General features: G+C 36.1%; 1 protein-coding gene across 1 annotated transcript; it reads right to left on the bottom strand.

Moving 5' to 3' along the window:
• Window positions 1-27,775, bottom strand: LOC120297434 (interleukin-20-like). The gene is made up of 6 exons (XM_039320052.1): window positions 27,642-27,775; window positions 4,641-4,821; window positions 2,546-2,608; window positions 1,330-1,482; window positions 1,095-1,169; window positions 1-75 (listed from the first exon to the last, which is right to left on the bottom strand). The coding sequence occupies exons 1-6, from the start codon at window positions 27,773-27,775 to the stop codon at window positions 1-3; spliced, it is 681 nt and encodes a 226-aa protein (XP_039175986.1).

Here is a 27,775-nt window from a genome sequence, read left to right as displayed (position 1 = left end):
TTAGAAGCGTTCCATCCAGGCAAAGAGAAGGTCCATCTCTCCCAAAGCTTTGGTTGTTGCTGCATTCATATCAAGCTGCAGGGAGGAAATGTTCAAATGATGATTAATGATACAACAAGAAACTTACTTTTACTTAGTGTACATACATATAAAAGAAAGACAAGGGTTACCAGGACTTAATGTTTTTTTCTGTATATTTTTTTATCATTCATATATTCAAAGGGACAGTAAAAATTTAAGTATGTACTTAATCACTTATGAAGTAATTTCTTTAAACCAGTCATTTCTACTCGTTACAGGTAGCTCTCGACTAACAACCACAACTGAAACCAGAAATGCAGTTGTAAGTCATTGCAATTGTAAGTTGAGGCAACTATGTGACTGGACTCATTTTTCCTACATTTTTTTCACAGTGTTTGTTAAGCAAATCACCATGGTCATTAAGCTAACCCATTATTCCAAATGGACATTTTTTGCTGGAAACCAGCAAAAAATGTCACAATTCATGGTCACGTGAACGTGGGACATTGGAACCAGTTATAAGTGCAAGACGGTTGCCAAGCATCTTAAATGGTCCTGTAACCTCAGGGGGAGGGGGAAGGCAACATTTGTGAACAGTCAGAAGTACTTTACAGGCTGTAAGGCACCCATTTTGAAGCCATCATATCTCCAAATAGTAATAAAAAAAAATAGTCATAAGTCAGGTGGACTGCCTATATATGCACTCATATTTAATATACTTTTCCATATTTTGAGTTTTTATTTAGGGGAGTGTATATTTTGTTCTGTTTATGGTTTTTTAGGGAGGTAGTTTATTAGTTGACTTTGGGAAGAGCATTTTGTTGTCCCTGTTGTTTCAATATCAAAGCTGAAATTCCTTGCCGATTCACTATAAATATCTAGATTTTTTTCTTTTGTACAACCATCTGTAATCCAGATGGATCAGAGATCAGAAAGAGCTCAAATTCTGAGCAAGCAGAATTGAATGCACAGAGACACTAAGCTGAAATTCTTTAATCTTGCTATCCATGTCCTTTTCTAAAATAGTAACAGAATCTTAAAGTAAAGAAAAAATCAACTCCCATCCCTTTTACCTTGCTATATTCGTCGAGTAATAACTTGTATCTCTTATGTGATTCTTCCCCACAGGAACATCTGTTTTGATCATGCTAATTTTAGAAAAATATAAAGAGAAAAGAAACAATGATTAGATAAAACTATATGTATTTATATGTATGTCTATTTGTAAAAATATTAGGTATATATTTGTATAAATCTTTTGCATGGTTCTCAATAGCACAGAAAACCAGAGTTGTATGTCATACTTACACATTGTTTCAGATTTATCTTAATGCTGAGGAAAGCATTTGCTAAAATGCTGCTTTTCCTTCTAAGTGTGTTACTTGTTGCATTGTAGTTCTTGAAGATGTTTTCAACATAAAACCTCAGCAGATGGCGGAGTAAACAACAACTCTCTGAAGTCTAAAGTAAGAATAAAAGCAATTAGAGTTCCATTAGAGCTATTTACTTTTTTCCCAAGAGTAAGTTCACAACAAAATTTAGCTCCTCCACTGATTCAAACTCCCATGGAAATGTAGAGTACTAACCACTGGTTAGTGGTGCCTTTTTGCTAAGGGGGTCAACTGTCTCCATTAACAAAGGTACAATTCTTTATAAGCCTTCTATCATTTAGTTGTGTGATGTCCAATAATCTACATTATAATTTGCATAAGGGTACTAAGTGAGTTTTGAATAGAAGCAGGCCACAAACTGCTTTCATTAATATATCTATATCAATTGTTAACTGTATTTGCTGTTTGGTAAGCCTTAGAATAGAATCTAGCCATATAGCCTTAGAATAGAATCTATAGCAGCTGTTGAGCTGGCATAGATTCATATGCAATAGAATGTGCAAACTTATACAATTTTTTCTTTTATTTTTTATTCTTTAATATATCATGTAAGGGGATGGATTAGACCAGAGGTCCTCAATTTTTTGGGCACCAGGGACTGGTTCCGTAGAGAGAGGTTTTTCTGCGGACCAGAGGGTGCATAGTTTGTGTGCTGCCTGCATCCCACAGATGGGGCTTTGCTTGTTTGTGCGGATCAGTTGCTGGCATGCCACAGCTCGATAACAGTCCACGGACTGGAGGTTGGGGACCCCTGGATTAGACTATAACATAGCAAACTCTTGAGCTACTTATGGAGAAATGTTATTGCTAAACAGGATTATCTATTCTTATTAATGATATATGCTAAAACAGAAGAAATTAAAGACATATATGGAGAAATGTTTATTGAATGCAGATGTATGAAATTATCTGAAATAAAAAAGATAGCTAAATAAGGGAAATACAATTAGCCAGTCACTTTCTACACTTGTACAAATTAAGTGACTGTTACTAGATTATTTACTTATGAGGAAATATACATAAAGTTCATATATAACATATATAAATCTCCTTCTATGCACAACTGGCCTTGCTGTGTATTACTGACTTTCATGCAAGTAATTGAGAAGTATTCTAAAAAAAGTTATTCTTACCGAGACATTCAGTAGGATACTTTCCTTCAGCAATTTCATATCTGTTCTTTTATCTTGGGTTTGCTGCAATTGAAAGAAAATAAATTGGGTGAATAAAAGAAAAAATGCATTTAGAAAGTAAATCTGAGTGAATAGAAACAGCAGTATGAAAGGCAGGTTTTATTATTTTGGAATAAAATGAACCATAGAATCCAATCATCTCACATATTTCCCCTTGTTTCTACTATGGTCCATTTTAAGATCTTTGCTGCACATCTGATCAAACATATTTGATACTTATAATGCTTTTTCCCCTTTATTTTTTTCAAGACAATATAAGTATTGTTTATAGAAAAAGTTCAGTTCTTGGATTTTTTTTCTTTGTAAGTTATTCTCAGCATCATTGGGTTGACCTGGCAATTTTTATCCCCAGAAATTAGGGTTCTCATTTTGAGTCATGCTCAGTCCATGATTTATAGAGCCTTATTCTGCAGTTCTTTGTACTATGATAGAGATAGCCAAAAAAAGAAGGGGTAGATAGCAAAGAAAATCAAGACAATCCATTACAATTCATGGCAACTAATTTTAATATTACAGTAGAAGCTGTTTTACTACCAAACTTTTACTGTGATAAAAACTGCTACATTTCATGAGGCTTTTTTTTATAAAAAATTTTATTTTCAACTTTACAATACATAACAATCTTACAAATACTTCAGATAAAAAATAAAACAAATTGATACACGCCACATTCGGTCTTGCCCGCCCATTTCCCCCCAAACTGCATCCCACCTCAAACCAACTTACTTCTTTCCCTCTTTTTCTTCACTCACCCCCTCTCCTCCTTCACCTCAACCTTCCTACATACTTCTCACCTTCATATACATTTATTTCTATACATCCTTGATCTCTCATTAGGTTATGTACTTCATGAGGCTTTGAATAGTAGTAAAACAAATGCAACAAAGAAAGCATTTAGTAAGTGATTGCTTAGTAGCACTCATTTAAGGGATGATACCCCATACATAAAATATGTTCTTTATTTAAGCAGTTTTTCTCAGAAGGCAATAAGTTATCCTTTCTCAAATAATGTTTTCAACATTTTAAATTCTAGAATATCTAAATAGACATGGTCAATGGATTTTCTGATATGATATTATGGGAAGTGAAGTCTAAAATGAGCAGGTTAATGAAGATTTTTATAGAGAAAGATCCAAAATCCTACTATCTATGTTTCAGCCTCTTTAAGCATCCCACTCCTTTTCTGACCAATAATATTAGTCAATAAACTAGATGAGGAAAAATAAATCATTGAAGAAATAACTAAACTTGAAAAAGTACTTAATTGGATACTTGAAACAAACCCTTCCATTAACTGTAGTAAACAAAAAAGTTAAAGCGAGGATACTAATGATCCGGATAGCAATGTCCCTTAACATTTAGTAGATGCTTTGATGTGACAAAGGACTGGTAGAAAGTACATTGAAATTGAAAATAAAATGAATCTAAGATGATTGGATGAAAATACAGTCAAAACACTGTCCACAGGTTCAAATTAATCAAAAAAGAAGATTTTCCTCCATCAGAGATTATTTTCCCAGCTGATATCAGAGATTGAATATAGGAATTTACTCATGCAGGATCTTCTAAACTGTGGTGAGAAGCTGAGGACACTAGAGGTATTAGAAAGGAGATATGGGAATATAGGGTTTATGCGTATATGAATGGATAGGTTTACATTTGTGATAGAAAATAATAAAAGATGAAACCATTGGCTGTTGGTTTGTATGAAAGAATACATACTATGCATATGTATAAGAAAGGTAGAAAATGAATTAATGAATGATGAATTGGGGAAAGTGAAGGAAGAAGAGAGTGTTCCAATCCACCCTTTGGATTTACTTCTCGAGCAACACACGTGGTGCCAACTATATTCTATTTAAGCAATATGGCCTTCAACTTCAAAAAGGCTGAAGTTCCCTCACTTCAAGTTAAACAACATTGCTTCTGTAGGATTTTTTTTCTTTTCATCATTTTTTTGTTGTCATTGATTAGGATTAAAAAAATACAAGAGAAAAATTACATCAACAAAATACCAACTTAGAATGGTACTTACAACATCTTCTTTGATTGCACCGAAGTGCTCTCTTAGTTCCCGGAAAGATACCCCATTCACTTCACATTGGCCAAAGCTGAGGCTTCTGCCTTCTGGGGTCATGGGCTCAGCAAAAAGAAATGAAAGAACAAGACAGAGAAATCGCCTGACGTCCATCCTTGTTTCACGACTGGAAATGATGCTGTAAAAAAAGACACAAATTGTTCAATGGTCTGCTAATCTAGAAGTATTATTTTTTAACTATTCTAAACAACAAAAACCATTAGAACTGTATAATTTATCACCAAAATCTGATACCCAAAATGATATTCTGAAAAATTAAGAATATTCTCTAACTGATCTATTGGATTCAATGGAATTTGAAGATAAATATATATAGAGAGAATTACAGTGTATCTTAAATAAAATTTATTTTCTGTTTTTTTAATTTGTGGAATTTCACCAATTTCCTCATTCTGTTAATTCAAGAGCAATTTTCATATCAGAATGCTTTGTTTATATTTTAAAAGTACATATACATTTATTTCTATACATCCTTGATCTCTCATTAGGTTAGGATATCATTTTCATCTTTTGTTCAGTTAATATGAATAGAAATTTCTTTCTTTCTTGATTTATTCTTTTTATTAAAAATACATTTAAATTATTATTTATTTGCCTATCAAAATTCAATTATTCAGTTTATATTAATAATATCAGTACTATAAAAGTATACTTTCTCTATATTTTTAAGACATATACAACAATTCTAATACTCACCTTAGGGACCTATTTGCTCTGACTTGCAGTGATGTATAATTCTATCTACTTGTCTTAGTCCTTTATATATATATATATGAAGGCTCTACAGGAAATTTTCTTTACCTGACTATGGGTGGAGTTTAAAGCTCTATTCTCCATTTCTCTCTAATGTTTCATTTGCATATTTCAAAAAGAGTTTCCCTAAACCAAAATCCAAAAAAAGTCTAGAGACATGAGTAAGTAGAGATGACATCATAAGGTAAATGATGGTGATGAAAGTGGTGGTGGTAGTTTTTTTCTTTTTTTCTTTTTTTGCTCTTTTGCTTTTCAAAATTTAGAAAAAAATAGAGTACATAGGACTGTGTACTAATGATTTTAAAAATATGTAATCTAAATATTATACATCAGGCTATTTGTAGGGGGAACAATTGATTCTCCTTTAAATAATTTCTCTTCTTATATTTAAACAAATAAGGTTATTAAGAATAAAAAGGAGGAACAACTTAAATTTCAAAATATTTGTATCTGCAAATAAACATTTGGGAGCCATTATGCATATTTGTAATCACATAAAACTAGATATATCTATCCCAGCTAATATCTAAGGTTTTATTTTAATAAATGGTGTAGGGTCACCTGCTTGGGTGGGAGGCTGGACTAGATGACCTACAAGGTCCCTTCCAATTCTGTTATTCTGATTCTGATTCTGACTATTTAAATTAATTAACATCTCATGTAATAGCTATAAAAATATCTGATACAATCAAAGCAAACCTTTTTTTAATTGCATTTTTGTTTCAAAAAGATGCTAAGATATGGATTTGAAGGACTATCAGAATATAGCAAAAATGTGAGAACATTTTAATATAAACCTAATAGTAAAATGATGAGCCGAGGTGGCGCAGCAGTTAGAGTGCAGTACTGCAGGCCACTTTAGCTGACTGTGTTCAGCAGGTCAGCGGTTCAAATCTCACCGGCTCAAGGTTGACTCAGCCTTCCATCCTTCCGGGGTAGGAAAAATGAGGACCCAGATTGTTGGGGGCAATGTAAATATATATATACATTGCTTACTGGTGTACACCGCTTAGAGCAGTGGTTCTCAACCTGTGGGTCGGGACCCCATTTGGGGTCGAACGACCATTTCACGGGGGTCGCCAAACCACGCTGTCCGCCATTTTTTTCCCTTTTCCCTAGCTGTCCTACTCCCTCTTATTGGTGGCCACACCCACTTGGCCACACCCCTGGGGGTCACCACAACACAGGGAACTGTATTATGGGGTCACGGCATTAGAAAGGTTGAGAACCACTGGCTTAGAGAGTGCTTGCACTTAAAGCGGTATATAAGTCTCATAAATAAATAAATAAATAAATAAATAAATAAAAACAGAAAATTAATTAAACCAATTTGAATCATGTCTTTGGCGTATATCTCACATAATTAATGATATAATGTATACATCAAAGTGGAAACAAAAAAATGAGGGTTTTTTTTTATTGACAGATGTATGACTCAAATACATTTTATTTTTAGAAGCCAGGGAATTTTACTAACAGCATAGTATAACATATAACCAATTACAAGGGAATGGTTGAGAACTGTTAGAAAATATATTAGAAACTTTCATTATACAAACAGGTCCAATAGATCTGTCGTATTATTAGATTCTTATAGATAATTTGAAAATAGATAATATAAATATCGGTAAAACATTCTGTAAAGAAAAGAAGAGCAATTCATAATATAGAAAAAAAAAGTTATCTTAGTATATCCCTAAAAAGCTGATGTACCTCAGAGCTTCCTTATGGACAAACATATATGACATCATACACAAATGAAAGGATGCATATCCTTTCTGACATGATTGTCAGCCTAGTTGTGAAACCCACAAAATCCTATTTGGTTTGCCTTCCTGACAACTATTCTGTCTACTGAGAGGATAGCTGAAGTTTTAAAAGAACATATTCCAAGATTTCTTACTAAATGTGTTCCTTATCAGTGGAATGTGGTTCTGCTTAGTTGATTTATGTTTCACAAATAGCTGACATGGAGAAGGATTCACTTAATGGGATTTATCCCTATACTTTTATTAGGTTTTTATCTGGGTCATTCAGTACTTATGGAAGCTATATTTGTTTTTGTTTTCCCAGAATCAAAACTTGTTCCCTGATATTTTGATGTTTTTTCAAATATTTTATTTGCAAAATTCCTGTTATTTGCATTTGAAAATTTATCTATATGAAATGGAACAAAAAACAACTTTTGACTGTGGCAGTTTAAAGCAGCTTTCTGATAAATATCCATTTCCTAGACTTCCTTGACACCTGAAATTAATAAATCTGGCCTGAATATCTTTTAGATCCCAGACCCTCCTACTGTTCCATTTCATTTAATAAGCTGAATTCTAGGAACTTTCTCTGACATTTCAGATGATCTTTGTTTCAAAGATAAAGTGATTTCATCTATTAAAATTATTACGATGCCACTTCCCTTTCTAAAGGTAGGTTGTATGATTGTAACATCAAGTTATGTCATGAAAATCTAATAGTGCGCTGTCATCTTACAATCTATTTCTACCACTACTCCACTAAGGGAAGCCCATTAAAAGTAAAGATAACATTGATTTAGACAGAAACTAATTCAACTAATATAGTTTGGAATCTGAATTAGACTAGCATGTAATCCTCTGGCCTGGCTCAAATGTGCAAACTCATGAGGTAGATAACCTTCCTGGTCCTGTTCTTTTCCCCAGTGCCTACATCTACCAGTCATAGCTGCAGTTCTCTTGTGCTAAACCACAAGCTCCAAGGAAGCGCTGCATCAATTTGAAAATAAGTAGATATTTCTGTATGGTTGAATGAAGAATCTGATCAGGTTTAATCCTCATGAATGCAGAACAGCATTTAAGGGGGATCTTATTTCTGACATACATTTTCATCCTTTTTCCTCATAGTACTTCTAAACAAAACTTCATATACATCAAAAGCAATTTATGGGCATTTAAGGTGGAGAGAATACTGTATATCAGTAGTAGTAATATGCCAAGGCTACTTAAATTCTTAAGGCTGCTATAAGGAATGAGAAAAATATGTGTAGATCTGAGGAGTCCTTGGTGCTCTCTGGGAACTGATTATGTTACCCAGTGTTTTTTTTTTTGTAAAAAAAAAAAAAAAAAAAGTGCTGGAACTCACACACGTCATACAACTCGCCTTGCCTACCCTACAAGGTTCCATCCAAAAAAGATGCTGGAACTCCGTTGTGGGCGTTCTATGACAAAAAAAAGCACTGATGTTACCTAATTTGGGTAATGAAATGTCTGCAAGGAAACAACCAAGAGAGCACCAAGGATCCCTCATTTCAACCCTCAATTACAATTATTATTCTCTATGTATAAATTCCTTTTTATTGGATATCTGAAAATATTTATGTTATGGGAGGATTTCGTTACTGTTTTATTCTGGGTTCTTTTAGAGCTAAACTGTAGTTTGATTTTGTGATTTGAACTGTTTTAAATTTAGTTTTTTAAATGAACAAATGGGACACAACTTAGATAAACTATTTACGTTTAATATGTATAATAAACCTCTGAATTTGGGTACTTCAAAATTTGAAGTTGATGTGTACTCATCTTGAAATGCCTTAGGTGCCAGGCAGCACTGAGTGTTGATGTTCCAGACATCTGCGGGGAACAAAATTAGAACAGGTATAAACTATTCAAAGTAGGGAATAAATAAAAAAAACAAAGCATGGACACTTTCAGCATTTTCTTACAGTTTCCAGTGTAATTTTATAAGAGCATTTCAGTTGTTCTCTTATATATCAATTTATACATTTTTTTAAAAAAAATAACAAATGTCACAAATGAAGGCAAATATATGTGTCGCAGGATAATGTTGAAGGGTCCAATCTGGATTGGTCACTGGATTGGACTCATGCTGGAGCCCATCCTCAGGGAATCTCTCTCTAGCACATTCTGCTGGAGAGTAGTTCCTGAGGATGGGCTCCAGCATGAGTCCAAATAAGACTAAACCTCTGATATTGATGACTGATTCAGACTGGATCCTTCAATAACAAATATTCTCATATCGCCATATTTTAACTTCTCTAGTTCATTTCTGGAAGAATTGTGGGATTTTTTAGGGTTTGATCTACAAAAAATCATTAAACTATGATACAAGCTCATATAAATCCTGACAATAAGATCAACATTTTTAGCAAAAGGTACAATATGATACTCATGTGTAGCCCCTGTATCACATTATATCATAAGCAGCTTGTATTTGTAATTAATTTTAATATATTGCAAAACCAGTAGTGTTGAATTGCAGAATGGCCAAACCACCAGGAAATATCAGATATAGCCTAAAGGTATCTGGACATTTTATGGTTGGATAACATCAAGCATGGACAAGTTAAAAATACGATTAGTAAAAAATACATCCAAAGAGTAACAAAATTGTTAAAGATAAAGATAAAAAGTCAAAGATAAAATTGTATAGTGAGAACACTATTAAAAGCTAATTCCTGGACCATATGTGTGATATGATACACTGCTGGAATTATCAGCTGGACACAAGTTGCACTGGACAGTTTGGCTGAAAAACAAGAAAACTGATGGCTATTCACTATGCATTACAACCAAATTAAGGGATTACAGGGTCGTAAAAAAGGAGTGATATTAACAGATTACACTTACTTCACAGAAATGGAGACAGAAGCTTATTTCAAGTCAAACAAATTGTTGAAGAAAGAATGTATGCATGAATGGCTAACTATGTAAAAGACGGCAACGAACAAGCCTTGATGCAAGTGGAACTTATTAAATGTATAGGAAATAAAAAGTGGATATTGAAGTAGTATAATAATAACAGAAACAGAGTGCTGGCAAGGAAAAGCGTTATCTGATCAATTTCTACAAACGATCAAGGGAAAAATGGTTAAAGATAAAATGGCAATGGCTTACAACTGTAGGATTAAAAAAAGAAATTGAAGACTTAATTTTGGCTGTGGAAAAATAAGCTATTTGAACTAATGTCCTCAAGGTCAGAACTGAAAAATCATCAAATGATTCAAACTGGTGGTTGTGCAAAGAAGAAATAATAAAACATATACTTAGCTCATGCAAACATATTGCACAAACTGATTGTAAATAATGGCATAAATCACCAAAATGATTCATTGGCACATTTATAAAAATTACCACGTGACAGTAATGGAAAAGTGGTGGGATCAGAGAAGTGAAAATGGAGTAAAAAAATGAGCAAGTTAAAACTGTGAAATTTCTGAAAACAGATTGATAACGCATCTGCTATAATTATGATTAAAAAGAGTAAAATATGAATAATTCATCTGAAAATACTAGAGGATAGAAAAATAGAAGATAAAGAATTGAAGAAGATCACAAAGTATCAGGATTTGAAAATCAAAATTGAAGGATTATTCATAAACTTGCCATGGTGGTCTCAATGGTTATCAGCAGACTGAGTGCCATACCAAGGATCCACACATATACTGACGCCAATACATTACGAGATTCTAAATTATTGGGGAAAGCTTGATGCATATGAAGGCCAACACCAGCTAAAGAACTTGCAGCTGTGAGTTCACGTTGTTATGAATAGATAGTATTATTAATAATATATTATGACACCTTAGGTTCCTGAGAAAATCTCAGTGAATATGAAGACCAAGGGTGTTAGAAAATGCATAGGAAGTATGTAGAAGACCAGAAAAATAATAACAATGAATTATGTCCTCCATCCACACAGCAACACTGACAGACTCTATTTACCAAGAAAATTAGGCGGGTGTGCAATCTTGTAAGTACACCAGACAGTTGAAAAAGAAAAAGTGCCTTGGAAGAATATCTGAAGGACAGTGAAGAAGATGCACTGGAGCTGTACACCATGAAGGCTTACCAAATAAACCAAATTAGCCTACGATGCTAACTGAATAATAGAAAAGAGACATGGCAAGGCAAACTGTTACATGGCCTGTACATAAAAAGGAATAGCAATCTCTGCCATCTTTGCAAAGAAGCTGAAGAAAGAGTGGACCACCTAGTTAGCTGCTGAAAGAAGATCACAAGACTGATTACATGTAATGGCATGACACAGTGGCAACTATGGTGCATTGGAATATTGCAAGAAATACCACTTGCAAGCAAGAAGTGGTGTGACTACAAACTAGACAAAGAATTAGAAAATGAAGAAGCTAAAGGGTTTTGGGATTTTAGAATTCATACAGAGAAACACCTGCCACATAACATTGCAATAGTTAAATATTAAGAAAGTATAAGAAAGACAAAAAAAGTGTGGATAGTGGATGTTGCAATACACAGAGACAGCAGAACAGAGGAAAAAGAGCTGGAGAAAAATCACAAAATATAAAGACCTGATATAAAATATAAAGTAGAATCACTGTGGCAAAAGAAAGCAAAGATAGTGCCAATACTAATAGGTGCCATTGAGCACCACTGGGATTGACAAAATCAGTGAATTGCAAAAGACAGCTTTATTTGGAATAGCTTACATTGTATGATGATACCTTTAACACCTTCAAACAACAATATCTGCCTATCCCAGATCCTTGGGAAGGAGTCAATAGGTGGACAAAAATCCATACCCAGTTTAAACAGCAGGTTGACTAGGCAACCAATCATAATCATTCTAATAGTATTCTGATGTCTGAAGGGATCTAAAAATAACCATAGCATTCGTCTGCCAGATCAGTCCTAATTCAGAAGGACTATGAAATTGAAAGTCTGGTTGTTTGAAAGTGCTCAAGAGTCTTCTAGAACAGGTGGCCATAATAGATTTAATAAAATAATGTAATAATAATGTTGCTTTCATAATATGCTATTCTGAAATCTTGTGTTGGGGCAAACATTTAATAGGAGAATGCTACAAATGTATAAGGGTTATTTTAAAATACAAATCAGATCTCCTGAGTACACAATTAGCAACCTTCAGATTCTGGGGGTTAAAAATAGCTAAGTTTCTTTACTTTTAGTGATGAGAAAGATAAGAGGAGTTGTTTTGACAAATTAGAAGTTAGGAAAGAAGAGTGATGAAACAGTTTCAGTGAATCACATCACCAATGATCAGCTAGTAATCTTACTTTTAACTGATTTTTTTAAAAAAAAATATTTATATAAATGCATAGTTTGCTATGTATAAATGATTAGTATACTTAAAAATAAAGTAGAAAAAATATCTGCCTTCAGAAGTTTTGAAATTCTTTTGTCCCAACTCTAGTAAAAAATTCAGTGCAATAACCCTTTCCATTATCACAAGCTAATACCTGCTTTATTATTCCCTCAGTAAAAATATACCAGCTTTCCTGAGAATTTGTGGTCATATTTCCCCAGTTTTACAAAGATATTCCAATCCTTTGATATTTGCATGTTATTGATTAACTAATCTGAGAAATGTCAAGCAAGTGCAAATATATGGAATCTTCTTTAAAAGGGATAATACTTACATTACAATTTCTAGGGAATCTAGGGAAGTGTAAAAGATTCACACCATTTAAATTAATTTGTGCTATCTCTGTTAAAAATTATGTCTATGGTGGCCCCAGAATAATTAGGCCAAATATATGAGCAGTATTACTAGAGGTGGATTATATCATAAAGTGGAAAGATTGACTGAAGAAAAAAATATTGAAGAGGGAAAGATAAAGCCACCTTTTCAGTCAGCCTTTTCTTAACTGGTGTTTTTGAGACTTCAATTCAAATTATCCAGGATATTCCAGGATATTATATATACACACATCCATTCTCTTGATGTGAGGGGTCCCTACTAAAAATGAGTTCAGGAATGATGGCATGAACAGTCTTCCTATCTAATATTTGTATCAAGAACAAATCATGTTACTAAAAATAGAGTATCATGACAAACCTTGACCAGAGTACTCTTCTGAAATTACTTTATAAAAAACACAGACGCCTCTGTTTGCTTTGTTTTGGTATGCTTTGGAGCCTCTCTCAACCTGGCCACCATATTCCAAGGGTGGTCAATATACCCCAGATATTGTGGTCAACCAACAGCAGTACCTGACCTGCCATCAGTTAAATTTAGACTGGAATATTCAATTCCAACAACAATCATTTTAAAATAACCCCAAACCATTCCGTTTTATGCATAAGAACCTTGCAAAGAGATGTTTAGTATTGCCAGATTTGGTGGTATTTATCTGTTTATGTTCATATTTGAGGAGAACTCAGTTCAGAGTGAAACATTTAAACAGACAGCCTCCTAACATGCTGATATTTAGCAATTGATACAGGAGGTAGAGCATCCATCTAAGGTAAGGGTCATTCTGAAATGTACGTGAAGCATACGTGAATTTGATTCTGCTATTGTGTAGTTGTCATTCTTGCTGAATCAGCATGATACTTGATTTCTACATCCTGTTATCCTGAGAGAGGAAGGATTAGAATATTAAATTTATTACACAGTTTCCTTCCTAGGTTTGACACGTACATTGTCCTATCAATGAAAGTCCACCAAATGAGAAGGATGATGTAAGAATGACGTCCTGTGCAATCTTTCTCCTTAGCTTTTGTAGTTTGGCATTAAGTATTGCATTAGTTTTTCCCTTGCATATTACATCACGTTTCATCCTGCCTCACTTCACAGACAGTTAAGGTGGATTTGTTCTTTGAGGAAGGATGTTTAGTTCTAAGCTCAAAAATTCCCTTCATCACTGAATTTTCCAGCTTCTATTTACATCATAATTTTGATATAATGGGAAGCACAAAATGCTTCAGGAAAAAATAATTTCTCTGATGCAATGCTGGAATATTTCAATTTTGGTAGAAAGCCACAATCACATAATGATTTAATTAAGACAGGATGGACTCAGATTCAAATCAGCCATACAGGACTATGAGATTAAATGTGGTGGTGGCCTGGACACACATATATCCTATTTTAAGCAGCAATTTGGAGAGATGTAAATGGAGTGGAGAAGAAATACCTAAACAAGTAATTGAGAACAATTATCTTCTGTGGTTTGGAGACAGACTCCTATTGATGTACTCTAAAATTGCTGTAAGTTTTGCCTTTACCTTTATGGTAATTAAATTTCATTCTGTTATTTTAACTCACTTCTCTAATTTATCAATACATTTTCAATTTAATTTATGACTTCTGGAATCCTAAGCTTTCCCAGCTAGTTACACTTTAGGATTTTTTAAAAATATATATCAAAGAATTATAAACTAATCAACTTTTTAACCAAAAATTAAATAAAAAGAAAAAAGTAAAACAACTGAGAACAAAACAATGTCTTCTTTTTCCTCAAAATCAGTCCAGTTGCCTTTTCAAATAAAAACTACTTTTGATACAAGTATGAGCTGGGTAATTGAGGATCTTCATATACACAGTGCTTTAGCTTCTTCATTTCGTACTGTCTCACCACTTCTTGCTTACAGGCAAATGGTATTTCTTGTGATATTCCAATGCACCATTGTTGCTATTTTGTCCTGTTATTTAATTGAGCTGTTTATCTTGGTCATAAGATCAGAGATTCAGAAGGTTCATATAGCTTAACCCCATTGCTTGATGTGAATTCTATTAAAGCATTTTGGGCTAACGGCAATACACCCTGTTTGAAGATGCCTGAGAACAACTTCATAAGGCAGCAGATTCCTTTGGCTAACAGCCTTATCCTAATATCTAATCTGAATCTATTTTTGTGTACAGTAGTTTCAGGTTATACAAGGTTCTGGTCTTTTCCTCTGGGACAAGAAAGAATAAATCTACTCATTCATTTATATCTTAATTCTATCTGTGTTGTTGTATAAAATCTTCTCTTTTGCCAGAACACAACAAGTTGTTTCAAAGGGTTTGGTTTCCAATCTCTTCACCAGTTTAGCAACTCTTCCTTGAACTCATACCAGTTTGTGAATATCCTTTTGTGCCCCCTTTGTGGTGCCCAAGATTTAATCCAATACTTCAACTGGGGCCTGACCATAAGTAGAGTGAGTTATTTTCTCTGATCTGGCTTCTGTTAATACACCCCAAAATAATATTGGTCTTTTTAGCAGTTACATCATAAGTCGAGTGGCTTATCCAAGCAACTTTGGTTATAGCTACTCCATGAATTGCAGTTTTGGCTTCCTTTGAAGAAATCTCTTAAGATAATACATGAAGAAATTAATGATTATTTAAGAAGTATGTAACTGCAACTTGTTGCAATTATTATAGTTTGCTTTAGCTTATTTTGGGAGAGAAACAGCATTGGAGCACTTATGGATGATTTCTGGCAAGAATGGGATAGGGGTAGTGAATCCATCCTTGCTCTCCTTGACTTCTCAGTGGCTTTCACTACCATAAACCATGGTATCCTTTTGGGGTTTGGGGCTGGGCAGCATAGTCTTGCACTGGTTTTACTCCTTTCTCCTAGGCAGGTCCCAATTGTTAGGGAGTGAAAGGTCCAGTCCATGGCCACTCCTTTGTGGCATGCCATAGGGCTCAGTATTCTCTCCATTCCTTTTTAACATGTACATGAATCCCCTGGATGAGATCATTCACCAACATGGGATGTGGTACATCAGTATGCTGATGATATTCAGCTTTATATCTCCACCCTTGGTGACCCAAGTGATGCTGTGGCTGCTCTTTCACAGTACCTGGAGGCTGTGGGAGTCTGGGTGGAGGACAACTAATTTTTGCTGAACCCTGGTAAGACCAAATGGCTTCCAGCTCCAGAACTTTAACATCTGGATGGGGTTGCAGTGGTGGCAATCTGGGGGTTCTTCTGGACCCACAATTCCTATTTGAATACTAGGTGGCAATCATGACTAGGAAAGCTTTTGCACTAGTTGTGACTTTTCCTGGATCAGGGGTGCTTGCACTCAGTCATCAAGTTTGGTCACTTCACACTTGGACTATTGCAATGCACTCTACATGAAGCTACTCTTGAGGAGTATCCAGAAGCTTCAGCTCATGCAGAATGCAGCTGTGTGGACAGTTCTTGGGGCTACAAGGGTGGACCACTTTATACCTCTGTACTGTGAACAGAACTTGCTGATAGTTTGCTTCCAGGTCCAATTCAAGGTGTTGATCTTCATCTTTAAAGCCCTTCATGACATGGGCTTTCTGAGAAACTGGCTCTTCCTGATGGGATTACCCCACCCACCTGTGAGAACCTTATCCTAGAAACTGTACAGTAGCAGAGTTTGTTCTGAATTTCATCCTAGGGTGCAAATTACCATTTTCCTCTGGAAAAGACATCTAAAGATTATAATTTAAAATGCAATTGCTTTAAAAATGTTATTTCAAAATGTCTATCTTTATTTTTGTAGAATTATGACTTCATTACAGAACCGATTGGTGAAGTGATGTAGTAAGGCACCAGACTAGAAACCAGGAGAGTGTGAGTTCTAGGCTGGTCTTAGGCACAAAGCCAGTTGGATGACCTTAGGCTAGTCACTCTCAGCCCTAGAAAGGAGGCAATAGCAAACCACTTTTGAAAAACTTTGCCAAGAAAATTGCAGGAATTAACCCTTACAGCTGCTATGAGCCAAATACTGACTCGAAGGCATGTGCATGCATGCACACACACTCACACACATAGACACAATTAGAGGACAATCACTTCTGAAACAGATGTGTCTGTCTCACTTTCCTGCCTTTCAAGAAATTCCAGAGGATCCACTTTGGCCTTCCGATCCCTCTAGGACACTTTCCATGGACACGCCTTTTCCCATTGCACCACAACCAGTCACTTCCATCAACTGTATACATGAACAGGCATGTCCTATGTCCCATTCATTCTTACCTTGAGCATATAGAACATTAAGCATTTTATGTATGAGAATAAAACAGGATAATGAGTCAAGCAAAAATCAGTGAAGAGGACTGGATACAGAGAGAAACATTTTCCTCCTGTAGTAATAGCTTCAATTCAGTTGGGTCCTAAACTATTGAATCTTGTATTAGTAACAAAAAATTTTACAACTGCTTGTGCTAGCATCATCTGGAACAGGGATGTCAAACTGCTGGCCCGCAGCCGGATGCATCATAGCAAAACCGCGCCCACCCCATTGCCAGTAATGGCAAAAAAGTCACGATACATGTCATGGCAAAAAAGTCATGATATTCATGTGACATTGTGAGTTTGACACCCCTGATCTGCAAGGATTAGTTTACCAAATACAGCCTGTAGAGGCGAAATTAGGCAGATGCATTTTATTATGTTGATATTGAATTTAGTTGACTTTTAAGAAATGAATAGTTTTCGGGGATTAGCAAAGCATAAACCAGTTATGTTTGTATTCAGGAGAAATACTGGTGTGGAATGTGACCAGTCAGCCTTGAGACATGCTTGGTCTAGCCAAAGTACTTGCTGTGTCTCAGTGTATCAATGTATCTGTGTTTTGACTGCCTATTAGCAGAATTACGATGGACCCCCCCCCCAAAAAAAGTACTTAGGACCCAATTCCAAAATTCCAACAGCCTCCCCTTGATTGTGTGATCATATTTGGGGCGTTTGGCAACTGTCCATTTACAGCATCACCCAGTAACATGACTGTGAGTTACAACTTCTTTGCCAAAAACTAGTTTCCGGCAAAAATGCTCCGTAGCAAAATGGGTTCACTTGAAGACCAGTGGGAAAAAGTCATAAAACTGGGTTGGTCACATAATGATCCACTTTATGACTATCATGATTTATGACTTTAATTGGCAGGCTCAATTACAATCCTACGTTTGAAGACTATCTGTACACAATATGACCACCATGTCAGCTCCCGGTGGAATCCCCAAGGTTACTGAAAAAACCCACATTTTTTCAGGGCCTTTCAAAAGGCTGGATTAACATCATCTGAGCCACTGTAGAAAAGACAGACCACCCATACCAACTAGGGCTTTAAAGATAAAACAAACACCTTAAAGTGCACTAGAAATAGAACAGCAGCTAACCAACTCACAGAACAGAGGTGTAACATGTGCCATTTTAGGAGCACATATAATTATCTTCACATTCACATTCTGCACCAGTTGAAGCTTCTAGACACTCTACAAGGGCAGCCCCAAGTACAGTGCTTTGCAGTAATCCCACAAAACCTATGGCAGAGATAAGAAATGTTTAACTAATTGACTCTTTCAAATGCTTTTGTTAAGCCAATATGTCTCACATCATGATCAACTCAGGGAATCAGAAGCGTCTTGACTCATTGTTGACTCAGTGCAAGCTGCCTTGATGTGTTCCAGTCTTGGCCACTTAGTTGATGCTTTTATTTCATCTGGCTTCCCTTTTGGTTAAAGTCTGGAGTTATTGGCTGATTCAGCAGTGTGTATAGGTGTAGGTGTGGATATCTTCAGTTCACTTTCCACTCATAAGAAAGCTCCTAATATCAATTCCAGGAACTAAAAACATACTAATCCTGTAAAAAGTATATCAAATGCCATGACATAAGCATAGTGTATAATACAACATAAAAACAGAATAGACTAATGAAGACAATTTAATAATAAATTAGCTTGGTCAATTTGAAAAGAGAGTTTTAAATGGCTTGAATAATTGGGCAGATTCAGGTTACTTGTTGAATTGGAACAGAGTCCAAATAAGAATCTGAAGATACAAAAATAGATCTAAATTAGTTCTAATTTAGAAGTTCTTCCAATCTCTTTATGGATCTACAATGTCTCTACCAGTGCAATACTCTTACTTAAAAAAGATCAATTATCCTTTCTAGGACCAAACTAAATCCCATTATGTATTTAATAATAATAATAATAATAATCATCATCATCATCATTATATCAAACCTTCTGTGCATTTTTAAATAATGCAAAGACACTTGCAATTATAGTATATGCTCCCTAATATATGTTTTGCTTTATCTTGTCCTAGAATACCTATATCTTTACATGACTCTCTCTAATATAGGCCAGTTAAGGTTATTTTGCTTGAAAAGAAATTTATAATGGATTTCCTCTGCTTCCCCCATATTTCTGGCTACTTTTCTTTAAAGGAAAAATGTGGGAAGAACCTAGCTTATCTATGAATCTGTGACATTAGATGTAGTTCAAAAGAATTGCAGACAACTTTTTATATCCATTAAAATACTGTCTCGCCATTCCTCCTGATGGCCTATGATATGATAAAGATTCATACACACCTATTAATCTGTATAAGGAGAGGTCTTCTAAATGCTGAAGAAATTCCCTCTGATAGATGGACAGGGTCTTCTTTGCACTGAATGACTGAGTCATAGGAGACCATAGCAAGTGACTATAATTCTGCTCCTCCATCCTTAATGAGGGCTATTGAGGACTGACTCAAAAGACTGCCAACATGATGACAATATTTTTAATATAAAATCGTCATATTACTATTTAGTATATAATCAGCACAAAAGACAAAAAGCAGTTTCAACATTAAATATTAATCAGGTTCACAGAATGCAAATATTTATAGGTGCTATTATAATTAATCTTGGCTGTGTTAGTTTTCTCAATAATTACTGCCAAAACATTTCAGTACATGCAGATTCTCATTTCTTCTTTTTTGTAAAATAACTCATGTTAACTTCAAACTGATAACCTCTTCTCAATCTTTTCTCATTTCCTATTTCATTTTCTTCCAATTTTTACAATCTTTAGCCTAACTGCTTCCAGCACATTAATGTATTAATTCTTTTTCTAATGACATATTATGCATTTTTCCAATATTTTTAAATTTTGTTTTCAAATACTTCAAATACTTAAATTATTTGAAATTATTACCAGTGTTTATGAGAAGAACCTGCCGTATGTTTGCTGCATTTGACCAGTGATATTTCTTTGCTTTTCTTCATTATTTCTCCCTTGTCCTCTTCTTGACAAAATCATGATGATGTAATTTATAGACATGATATTCCAAGATATTACCAAGTGCAAACATTCCTTCTAAAACTATCAAATACAAAAATTCATTCTAAAAGAAAAGCATGGGATGCTAGAAAATACATATGTTTCTTCACGTTTTGACAAAAATGTGAAAAAGAATTGGAAATAGAAAAAGATATATATTCTCATTTCATACTTCTCTCAATTTCCTGTTAGGATAAACAACTTATGCAGAGTACAGAAAAGAAGTAAGAAATAGTAAGCCAAGGAAAATTAAAGCAAAACATAAGAATTACAAGAAAAACTACTAAAATTAATTTTACATATTTCCCTGTATCTTTCCCCCCTTTGTTTCAATCACATCCATTTACTGTTTTATTACTTAAGATTTTCCTATTTCTTTCTAAGGATATCATCAACTCCATCCAGTGATGATATTCTGGCTTTTCTTCATCCTCTCTACCCATTTCCTCCCCCTTCATGTGTTTGCTTTGGAATTCAGGCCACATTAATTGTCAATCAAACCAACAGCCCAATATTAATTCTCACTCCTGGATTTTTTTTCATTCTATCCACATTCATTCAGCACTCATTCATTCTTCAACCTGATTCTTCTTCTCTCACCATGCATACACTTCTTAAATACCCTATTCCCAATGCAGTCAGCTTTTATGGTCTACCTGGCATACCCCACTCTCCCTTTCCTATAACAAGGTAGGGGAAAGCATTCCCTTAAACCCAAATATTTTATCTTCTTCTGACAAATATTCAGTCTTTGCAACTGAATAAACTATTCAACTATTTTTTACCAGCATTTGTATCTCTGGAGACTCTAGACAACCCATGCCCCATTGGGTCATCAACATTGGTTTAGGAGAGCTAGTTGAGTATAGAGTTTAAGGCAGCTCTCTACAAATCAGAAGATGTTGAGTTCCAGTCCTGCCTTGGCATGAAAGCCAGCTGGGTGACCTTGGGCCCATCACTCTCTCTCAGCCCAACTCACCTCACAGGGATGCTGTAGGGAACTTAGGAATATTATGTATGTTTGTCTCCTTGTGTTATTTATAATAAAGATAGGATAAAAATGTAATAAATAAATAACAGAGAAACCAAATGATCACAAGTAGGCAAAAACGCAATGGGGGCAGGAGTGACATCTGATTTCCGCATTAAGAAGCTGGCATGGAGGATCAGAATTCCTTCCTCCCTCCCTCCTTCCCTTAACATCTCCATAAACAGTCCTTCTACATAATATAACCAAGGGGACACACATCCTTGTCTTAATCCCAGTTCCACACTGAACTTTACACTTCTGTATATTCTCATGTAGATTTTACTTCCATCATATACTGATCTTATCTTATCTGGCAATCCATTTTCAGTTCATTCTTGCTCTCATTCAATCAAGGCTGAAGAGCAAAATATCTAGTCTGCATACCACCTAGTGGATATAAAATCACACTGCACTTCCCAGATTTTGTTCATTGTCATTTCTTGTGCCCTTTCAGTCAACCATGAAGACAAACAATTTCACGGACAGATTTCACAAAGTAATCATCTGGTCGTTTTTGGAGATAAAAGGCATAGTTCTAGTCACAAAGATTGATGCAGATTTCACACAATTATTGAACAAGTCATAGCATTTTATTTCATTCTATTTCTTCCTTTATGCCAGGGGTGTCAAACTTAATTTCATTGAGGGCCGCATTAGCATTGCAGTTGCCCTTGGGGGGCCGGGTGGGTGTGGGCAGGGTGGATGTGGCCTACTGAGTGGGCATGGATGGAGTAGGTGTGGCCTACTGGGTGGGCATGGCCAGCTCTACATCGTTCACGTTAATAGTGCCTGTGGGGGCCTGGGCAGGAGTGGGACAGATCTGAGGTCTCTGGCAGAAGGGGGTGGAACCAGGGCAAGTTCCAAGGCATGGTCCACTGGAGGAGCCTCACTGTTCCTCTCGGGTGATGTGGGGGGGGCTGGATGGTGGTGCGGGCTGCCTGGAGCCCTGGGCAGCAGAGGTCAAATGCCAGCCTGGCCCTTAAGCACCTGTGGCACCAAGCCCAGCCCCACTTCCCCAAACGGGTGCCCAGCTGAGCCGGGTGGTGCAAATCGGAAAAGAAGCGTGACACCACCCAACCCCCAGCCTGCCCAGTCTCGGCAGGCAGCGGGGCGCTCTCCTCACAGTGCCGAGAGATTGAGCCAGGCGGTGCGAAGCTCGCCAACTTTGCACCTTGCTGCCTGCTGAAACTGGGCAGGCTGGGGAGCTAGGCAGCATTGCACTTCTCATCAAATTTGCGCCACCTGGCTCAGCCTCTCGGCGCTGTGAGGAGAGCGCCCCACTGCCTGCCAAAACTCCTCCCCTGGAGCCCATGTGAAGTAGGCCAGGGCCATGCGCTGGCCACTTCCAGGCAATGGTGCATTTCTTCATTCCTCACAAAGGGTGACACCTCCCCAGCATGCACCCAGGGGGCAGGGCCAATGCAGCAGGGGCTGGTTCCTCGCTGTTTCCAGATGGCCTTGTGAATGCATTTCAGCATAGATGGCCACCACAAAATTGTACATTGGTTCCCTCCTGGCCAGCCTGGGCCAGGGCGAAGGCAGCGGAGGCCGTTCCCTCACTGTTTCCAGGAAGGCTTTGTGGGTCACATGAAACCACTTCGCGGGCCGCATCTGGCCCCCAGGCCTTGTGTTTGACATGTCTGCTTTATGCCATCTAAACTTGTAGCTTTACTGTTTCTCTACATTTTAACACATCCTCCTTTTCAACAATTCCTTCTTGAACACTAATATATATATCACTGTTTTAATCATCTGATATTACCCATTTTATAATGAGTCTTTTAATAATTTCTATAAACACTGCAAACTTTCATTCTGATGTGCCAGGCTAGTTTGTAAGTAAATGGAACAAAATTTTAATACAGGCAGTATCGTCACTTTTTCACAGCCAGTGGCAAGGCTAGTATCCCTGATCAGCATGTCTGGGCACTTTCTGATATCCCAGCTCAAAAGGATCCATTAACAAGTGAATGCATACCACATTGCCCAGATGGAGGTGTGAAACCACCGAGATTATGATGTCACCCTGAAGAGGTGTGGGAAAAAGCAGTTCATGAGAAAACATTACACATACAGAATCTATTTGTGATGAATGTCGTTGGGATTCCCAAGAGAGAGGGAGTGCATTCCAGAGGAGCAAGAGAGAGCATAGTTTGTGTGAGAGAAAAAGGGTAAAGACAGCTACTCCCTAATAGTTCCTACAGTACATGTTTTATGATGCAAGTAGTCTGCTTTAGCTTGACAAGGTTTCTGTCTGTAGGTGAGGAACAATAAATAAATCTGCTTAGAAGAATCGCAATGTGTTCTCCTTAGTTTTTGGAGCTGGATAGTACTTCAGTAATAAGCAGTTGGCAATTAACTAGAAAACCAGAAAACTAATGTACTACTCTTTAAAAAAAAACCTTAAAAATGGACCATTGCAGAGAAAAGAAATTGAATTAGCATTTAAAACTTTGGGGAAGGGGGTTTCTAAATGTTACTGGATCTTGGAAAATTCATACAGATCATATAAAACAATGAGTACTAAAGAGCTCAGCAGCAAAATTAAATTTCTTTCATGCTCTAGTCAAATAATATATTTCTGAAGCACTGAAGTTACTTAAGGCAAAAGTTACAGGCCAAATACTTTATGATACAAAGTCAGGCCCATTGCCTAATTATATATCTCTATAAATGTTCCCAAGTGCTTCCTATAGTTAATTGTCCATGTACCTAAATGTGTACCAAACACATCACTAGAGCTATGAATGTTAAGATAATTGAAAGTAGAAGCAAAAGCACAGCTATTCATATTTCATCATTGTCTTAATTGCCATTTTTCCTCAGCAGGTTTGACTCTGTTAGTTTTAATGGATTAATTTCAGTATCCCTTTATTAATAAATTAAAAAATACCTGCCATTTTTGGCTTTCCCCTTGACTAGTTGTTGTTTTTAGAATATAGAAATATCAGTTTATTAGGACTAGATTATTAATACCAAACAATGAAATGTACTTATATATCCTGCTCAGAGGTGACCCATTATTAGAGCAAAAAATGGTGTTTTCCCAAAATAATTTCTCAATGGTAGAATAGCCAAAATTCTTTTCTCCAGGTAATCCTTGAGATTCAACTTCAGTAGAAACCACCAATGTATCTTGTTGTACTGTTCATATTATCAAGGTAGACATCAATGTCTCCTCTGTCTCTTGTTGGAACATATGCCACGATATTTCTTTCCTCTTTTTAGATAGCAAACCCAACATTACCTGTAATGTAACTAAATTTTGTGTCATGTCTATTAAAAATTACCATAGAATTAGATCTGGGGTAATGAATAATAAATATTATAACTCAGAGTAAACAATGTCACATGTTATGTTATTAGGATTTTACATGTGGTTTCTATCAGTTTGATTATGCCACATTATTGCAATGCAATTTTGTAACCCAACTCTTTTTATTGTTCTGATCATGGATTCAATAAATACAATATCTGTGTTTCAGGATATAAAGTCTGAAACTTAAGATATTGAAGGACATCATCCAAACTTGCATAGAAACAAATCTCACACTTTTCTCCCCAGTTACTTCTAAAAGAACTTTAGAAAATTACTTAATAAAAAATATTGGTTCTAATCAAACTGTAGTTAGTAATTCTGATTTAGAAGAAAGAAAAGGTTTAAGAAGCATGTTATCTTATTTACATTTGACTGCAGGAAGACAACCACACTTATTATTCTTCAGAAATTAATGGGAAAATAGATACATTGATTTCAGTTCAATGTACTAGATCTGTATTCTCCATATATGAATCATATTATCAGATAGCCTGCTAATGATACCACAAAAAACACGGAGATCCACAATGAGAAATATTTCTATCATTGTAAGAATTAGCCACCAGATGGCAGGATGATCCAAAATATTTCCTATTTTGTCCTTCAACCTAGTCCTAGGGTAACAATTGGCAATTTACAAAAAGACCAACTATTTATTTCATTTATTTATGTGCATCCCACCTTTATTATTTTTACAAATAACTCAAGGTGCTGAATATTTCCAGCACACCATCCTTCTCCTATTTTCTCCACAGCAACTGTATAAGATATTTTTTTTTGAAGTGAATAAACATTTATCCTCATGGTTATTATTATTGTGATAATCTTTGAACAGCCGTCACTGAGAACACATTTACCTGTTCCTTGCAGCACAGTGGTCTATGCTGGGAATGGGGCTGAGGTAGCAGGAGCCCACACTGTTGTGCAGTCCAGGTCACCCACAGATTTATCACTGATGATAGATGGAATGTGTATGCAAGCTAGCTTTTCTGATCATTGGCTGCATTTCCCTTTCCCATTGAATAGATATATAGATAGCATCATATTGCTTCTAGAAGTACATATACAATTGTGATACTTATGTTTCTGAGAGTTGAAGTCCACAAGTCTTAAAGTTGCTAAGGTTGAGGACCCCTGATTTATGGCATGCTTGCAGATCTAAGCAATATTGGTAGATGCTTGTGTTGGCAGCATCTATATATGAATTTATTTATTTATTTCAGAATAAAAAAAAATGCTGTTCCAAAAACAGGGATGCTTCACTGACTTATGACTGAAGGGGAAGTCTTTTCCCTACTTTCCGTTGTGGGAAGTCAGCCCCTTAGAGAAGGAAATATTAAAAGGGCAGAATATTATATTTCCTCAAAGGATCTTAAAGAGGCAGAAAAGCATGCCCAGTTTTTCTTAATAGCCCAAAGTCTCCCTTCCCCAAGCAGAAACAGCTCTGTAGAAATGCAGATTTAAATAATCCATTCAGAAATGTTGAAACTAGAAGATTAAGAAAACAAAGACATCTAAAATCTACATACCCCACCCAAACTCTAAGACAGGACATAATAGGATTAATCCACAGATGCCAAATGGACACACTCAGACTCAGGTCAAAGTACATGACACAGGAAATACAAAGCCTCAGACAGGAACAGGAGACAACCTCAAGAGCCCCAGAGGGTATAAAACCCACTCCCTACATGTGCTCTCTCTCTCTTTTCTTCCAGACCCATCTTCCTGTCTGGCTCTCCTCTTCAATAAACTGCAACCTTCTTTCTAAAGCAGTCACCATGTTGTTTATTCCCAGCTTGGACTGAACCTTGATGAAGACTTTTCCTTCAACACCGCCATAGCCACATGCTAGGTTGATGAGGTAAAGAAGCCCAATATAGCAAGGGATATTAGTCATTTTAGCAGGAACAGAAATACCAGAAACATCAATATCTTTCCCTCTTATATCTTATGAAGGGAGACAGGGATGTCCTCTTGTTGTTGTAGGAGCAGGAAAAGGTACATGATTACTAGCTGGCAAACAAACATCAAAGCTGTCTGTGCTCAGTTATGGACCACCCATAGGAAACTGGTTGGCTGGGGAAAGGATTGTGTTTTAGCAGTTCCAAGAAGATTCCACATACATTTGCACTATTCAGGTGACCCTGAGGACATAGATAAACCTCAAGTGGCCTCAACAATTGTCTGAAAAAGTGTTAACAAACAGGTGACTGCAAGGAATAGAAATCCTTCCATTCTCCACAATTCAGCAGAATTGAAGAAGCTTCTTGGATAAAAAGCAAAACGTCTTCAAGGAAAAACAAAAGTCCAGTTGCCTTTGGGGGAAAAAAAGCACCTTTGAGACAACCATAACCTGGATGACTGAGAATCTCCATTGACAAACAAAAAGCTAAATAAAGTTTTGGTCTAAGAAGTTGATTTAAGGATAAAGAGTCCAGATAAATTTGGAATATTGATTTTTACAATAAAATTTTGGAACAATCTATAAAAAATAAACAACTTCTCAGGGAAAATATTATCCTGGCAATTGCCTGGCAATTATAACAAAACATGTGATGATTTTAGAAACTAGAGATTAGAGATGACCAAGGATTTTAAGTAGAGGGAAAAAATAAAACATGTACTTCAAGTCCATTGCTTGTGATTTGCCATTCCTGTCACTGCTATCAATAGCAGCTAAAGTCCAAGCTAAAGAAGACTCTATGCTTCTGATCACAATAGACTCTCCAGGACAGGTTGCTGTGATACAAGAAGGGAGGAGAGATTTTCCAGCTCCATCTGACTCTGCATGGCAAGACTTGTCTAGTGATCTTGGAGAGCTTCCAAACAAGGGTGGAGGAAGTTCATTGTAGTTGTGGTCTGTGGTTGATTTCCAAAGCAACTTGCCAGTGCCTTTTTGCGTGAGGGAGAGGAGACTGATTCTGATGGGGGAAATGGTGTAGAAGAATATGGAACTAATCTCGAAGAAGGAATGCAAAAACGATTAAGCAAATATCTTCTTAGCCCTGGGTAGAAAAAGAGCGTGAGAAAGAAACTGACTTACTCTGACTTAATTCTCTTTAGTTTAAGAGGAAAAAATTGGTTACTTCCAAGATTCTGATGATAATAGAGTTTCAGTGATCTCTTCAAGTCTTGTTCAGGCTTACTACGAAGGGACAACACTTGTATGCCCAACAT

The sequence above is a fragment of the Crotalus tigris genome, unplaced genomic scaffold, assembly GCF_016545835.1.
Source record: "Crotalus tigris isolate CLP2741 ecotype Arizona unplaced genomic scaffold, ASM1654583v1 scf7180000023618.1514416, whole genome shotgun sequence".
Classification (NCBI taxonomy): domain Eukaryota; kingdom Metazoa; phylum Chordata; class Lepidosauria; order Squamata; family Viperidae; genus Crotalus; species Crotalus tigris.
This window is presented reverse-complemented; position numbering and strand designations above follow the sequence as displayed.